Consider the following 4,249-nt stretch of genomic DNA (forward strand, 5'->3'; position numbering starts at 1 on the left):
CCTGGGATCTGAGCAGTGGGGCCTGAAGTCAGAGGTGAGGACATGGCCAGGGAGGTGAGCCCAAGGGGCTCAGCACAGACCCACGTTTTGCTGCTTCTCATTTTGTTAATACTGAATGAGGGGGGCTGAGTCACAGATAAGGACAGGGCTCTCTAATGCCCAGAGCCCTGGGAAGGAAGGGTTGGAGAAGAGGTGGAAGAAGCACACAGAGCACTGATTTGGAGGAAGACTTTATTTGGCCCCAGCCCCTACCGCCACAGCCAGGACAGTTTGGCACAAGAGGTCCCGGGGCCCTGGTTGGGTAGAGGCAGGGTGGCCTGGCCTCCTGATTAGTGGCTGTGGCGTGGCCATGGCCACTGCGATCTTGGACACTGTGGTCTTAGCGAGCGTCCTCCCCGAGACCTGGCTTATGGTGGTGGCCAGGGCCCTCGTCATCCTCGTGCATCTTCTCGTGGGAGGCCCAGGTTAGCCTCGCCATCAGCATGATGAACTCCTCGAAGCTCAGCTGCTTGTCTGCATTTGTGTCCAGGTCCTCCATGATGTGGTCTATGATCTTATCATTCTTTTTCTCCTTCTGCAGGTGGGGAGAGAAGGCTGTGAGAGCTGGGTGTGGCCAGAAGTGGGGACTGGGAGCACAGTAAATGACCAGCTGGCAAATGTGCAGGGACGCCTCACCCTGGAGCTTGATTTAAAAATTAAAAATGACCATGGGCTGAATGCCCACAATGGAGCAGACAATGAGCACGCACCAAACGCTCTCCAGTTTATTCCCTCCATGATCCTGTGACTTGGGTGCTGATTCTCTATTTATGGAAGAGGAAGCTGAGTTCCAGGGTCTTGCCCTGGTCATGGCATGAGTAAGCCTGGAAATATCACCTCATTTGGTCCTCATAACAATTTTAACAGCTAGGAATGGTATCTTCCTGGAGGAAACCAGTCCTAGAGAGGGTCATTGGTTTTCACAGCTTGACTACTCAGGACATGCAAATTCAGATCTGACTTAGAGGCCAGTTCTACTCCGCTAACCCTCTGCACTTCACTTTCTCCCATGCCCTCCTTTCCCTTCCCTCTGGAGGTTACCAATTAGTGAAACTTATTTCAACCAACTCAATGGGGAAACACCTAGAAAAACTAGGTGTGTGCAGGGGAGATGGAGGGGGAGAGAGCAGAGTATTTGCTCCGTTGACCTTCAAGAGTGTGATAAAGTATAAAAGGGGAGATTATAGGCATGAGCCGGGCAGGGTGGCTCATGCCTATAATCCTAGCATTTTGAGAGCCCGAGGCAGGCAGATCACCTAAGGTTGAGAGTTCGAGACCAGCCTGACCAACATGGAGAAACCTCGTCTCTACTAAAAATACAAAATTAGCCTGGCGTGGTGGTGCATGCCTGTAATCCCAGCTATTCAGGAGGCTGAAGCAGGAGAATTGCTCAAACCCGGGAGGTGGAGGTTGCAGTGAGCTGAGATTGTGCCATTGCACTCCAGCCTGGGCAACAAGAGCGAAACTCCATCTCAAACAAACAAACAAACAAAACAAACAAACAAACAAAAAACCAGGGGAGACATTAGGGGAGGTGGAAGACCCAGGTGGTATCCAAGAGAGCACTGGCTGGTTCCAGCTCTGCCACCCTCTGGCAGAGTCACCTCACTAAGTCCCCTCCCAGAACCTGTGGGGCACCCAGCCAATGCGAGCTGTCTCCTGCGCAGCCCATCCATGAGGCTCTGCTTCTTTCCCCACAGCATCACTGCTTCTGGCAGGGGATGTCAGGTGGGCGGGGAGAGCAGGCATAGGGGATCACATGGAGGAGAGCTTCACCATGCAGCTTCTCTGCTGGGCCCTCTCTTGCCTACCCCACCCAGCATCTTGCCTGCCTGAGGCCCCCACCTATGGGGAGATGTCAGGGCCCCAACTCTGAAGGCTGCAATTCTCCACCTTACCAAGGTGGAGAGAGGGGCACTGGGAGGGCTAGGGACCTACCCCAGGATGTCTGGCTCCGGGAGTGGAACTGAGACCGAGACCCATGTGTTCCACCCTTCTTAATGCAGGCCTCTGTTTCCCGACTTTCCCCAAATTTGAAAAGAAAACAAAAAGGCTGTTGGAAGTGCTCAACCTTTTTCTTAGAACTGCCTAATCATTTTTGGAGCAGGGGAAAAACCTCCCACTTCCCTGAGTGCTATGCAGGTGCTCTCCATGTGCTATTTATGCATTCATTTTCCACCGCAGACCCTTAGGATTAGAAAAACCCTCCAAGTCTTCCACCGCAAGTTCCCACCTGAGGCTTAGGGTCTCCTCAGCTTTGTGCCAAGGGTGGTCCTCAGGGGCTTCCTTCCCCAGCATTTGGGGCTCAGCTCAAATGTTACCTCCTCAAAGAGGACCTTCTCATGTACCCTAACTGGTCACCTCCACTCCACCTAGCCCACGCTGCCCACAGCACTCTGTCTCATTTTCTTCCACACACTTACTGGCATTTGGCTTTATCTGTGCTCTTTATTGGCCAACAATTTTATTGTGTATCCCCCTCCACTGGAATGGTGGGCTCCCCATTTTCCACTATGTTCCTCTGCCCAGAACAGGGCCCGACAAATAGCAGGCGTTCAATTGAGCAATCTCTTGACCCTGTCGTCCTGTGTAACTGTGAGCATCCACCCTGTATAACAGGACACCCGCTGCGTCTGGGGGCTCGGCTCGAGGAACTCAAATCTTCCCCTTGATTGCTGTAGGCCACACTCCCATCCTCCCTTGTCAACCCAAACTGCTGTGAGGCTGGGTCAGACCTGCCGGAGTCCAGTTTTACCTTGAGAAAGTTTTGCAGATCTTTTTCCACCAGCTGTTTGAATTCCCTCCGGTTCAGGGTGTCTGGGTGCCCCAGCCTCACAGAGTACTGGTGGAAGGTGTTGATGATGGTCTCTATGTTGCGTTCCAGCTGTGACATTTTGCAGGACATCTCCTTGCGCTCTGCCTGTGTAATGGAAAAACAAGAGTTGGGGCACCTAGAAGAAAAGGCTGTCAAGCTTCTTTGACACTTCCTACTAAGCACTCACAGAAATAGTGGGGGAAGCGCAAAATAAAAAGAAAGCACAGGCTGCAAGTTAACTGGGAGATGGTCTGTCACACACATGTACAAAATGATTTTTTAGAATATCTAGGGAGTGCCGAAAAGCAAAGCATTTGAGGGCAGGAGGCCCCAGGGGAACACGACCTAAGAAAATGTGAAAGAAGTTTTAAACTGGGCAGGGCCAACCAAGGAGGGCTTCCAGGAGGAGGATTTGGAAGGAAGTTGGGTCAGGGAAGGAAAGAAGGAATTGGCAGGCAGGCTTCTGCCTGGGGAAGCTGGCAGTTCACTTACCAAAGCCGAGGAGCCACACAGAGCGTTTGCCAGAGCTGTGCAGGCTCGGCATTTATAGGCAGCTCCTGGCTGGGGCACTTGGCCCTTTGGCCCTGTCTCCGGAAGATTGCTTCACAGGTGAGCAGTGTGGTAATGCTGCCAGGAAGGGGGCTGGGGCGGAGCAGGAAATGTTCACAGAGCGCCTTTTGCTTATTTGTGAAATTCCCAGCCCTGGCCTGAAACTGGTTTGGGAGGAAACTGGTTGTTTAGTTCATTTCCCTTCTATTCTGAGCCCCTCCTCTCCCCGAGTGAGCCTGCTGCTCCTCTGGCACCACTGAGCCCCCCGTCTCCTTTGAGGTTGAAGTAGGCTGAGGACCTTTGGGAGCCTGACCCCCTCGGTCACCCCCCGTGGACAGTCTGCCCCTTCCTTTTAGTCCAACAAGGATGGACTGAGCCCTCCCCCATGCTTGTCTGGCTCTGTGATACTTAGGATGGCGAAGGGTTGGTGTGGGATTCTTAGATTCATAGGGTGGGAGTTGGGGTTAGACAGGTTCTCGGAGGTGAGCAACTCTCTTGCATTGTAGATGAAGAAACTGACACCCAGAGATGGACCTGAGCAAGGTCACATAGCTGGTTGCTGACTTGGCAGGAAGTGGACCCAGCTACTCTGGTTCCCGGTTAAGGGTGATTCCGATGATACCTCCCTCTTGGAGTCTGAGTGAGAGAGCCGCAGGGCGAATATGTTTCTAGCATCTCTCAGCATCATTTTTCTAAATCCTGCTCCCAGCAAGGGTTCCAGGAACATAACTTGGGAGACAACTGTTTTTACGTAGCCTCCTGGTGGGCAAGATAGGTCCTTCCCCTGCTACAAACCTCCAGTAGCTCCCCATTGCCTATGGAGAAAGCTTGACTTAGCCCTGCACA

At 52.7% G+C, this 4,249-nt stretch overlaps 1 protein-coding gene across 1 annotated transcript; it reads right to left on the reverse strand.

Annotated features, from left to right (window-relative positions):
• Nucleotides 1-214: 214 nt before the first annotated feature.
• Nucleotides 215-3,429, reverse strand: S100A9 (S100 calcium binding protein A9). Its single transcript, XM_007977092.3, has 3 exons — nucleotides 3,347-3,429; nucleotides 2,795-2,959; nucleotides 215-574 (listed from the first exon to the last, which is right to left on the reverse strand). The coding sequence occupies exons 2-3, from the start codon at nucleotides 2,942-2,944 to the stop codon at nucleotides 380-382; spliced, it is 345 nt and encodes a 114-aa protein (XP_007975283.2). The 5' UTR covers nucleotides 2,945-2,959; nucleotides 3,347-3,429; the 3' UTR covers nucleotides 215-379.
• Nucleotides 3,430-4,249: the final 820 nt, after the last annotated feature.

This window comes from Chlorocebus sabaeus, chromosome 20 (genome assembly GCF_047675955.1).
Source record: "Chlorocebus sabaeus isolate Y175 chromosome 20, mChlSab1.0.hap1, whole genome shotgun sequence".
NCBI lineage: Eukaryota > Metazoa > Chordata > Mammalia > Primates > Cercopithecidae > Chlorocebus > Chlorocebus sabaeus.

Coding starts and splice junctions, on each gene's coding strand:
- S100A9 (XM_007977092.3), bottom strand. CDS start 2,944: ATGTCCTGCAAAATGTCACAGCTGGAACGCAACATAGAGACCATCATC. Junction 575..2,794: donor ATCTGCAAAACTTTCTCAAG/GTAAAACTGGAC, acceptor CCCCACCTGCAG/AAGGAGAAAAAGAATGATAA.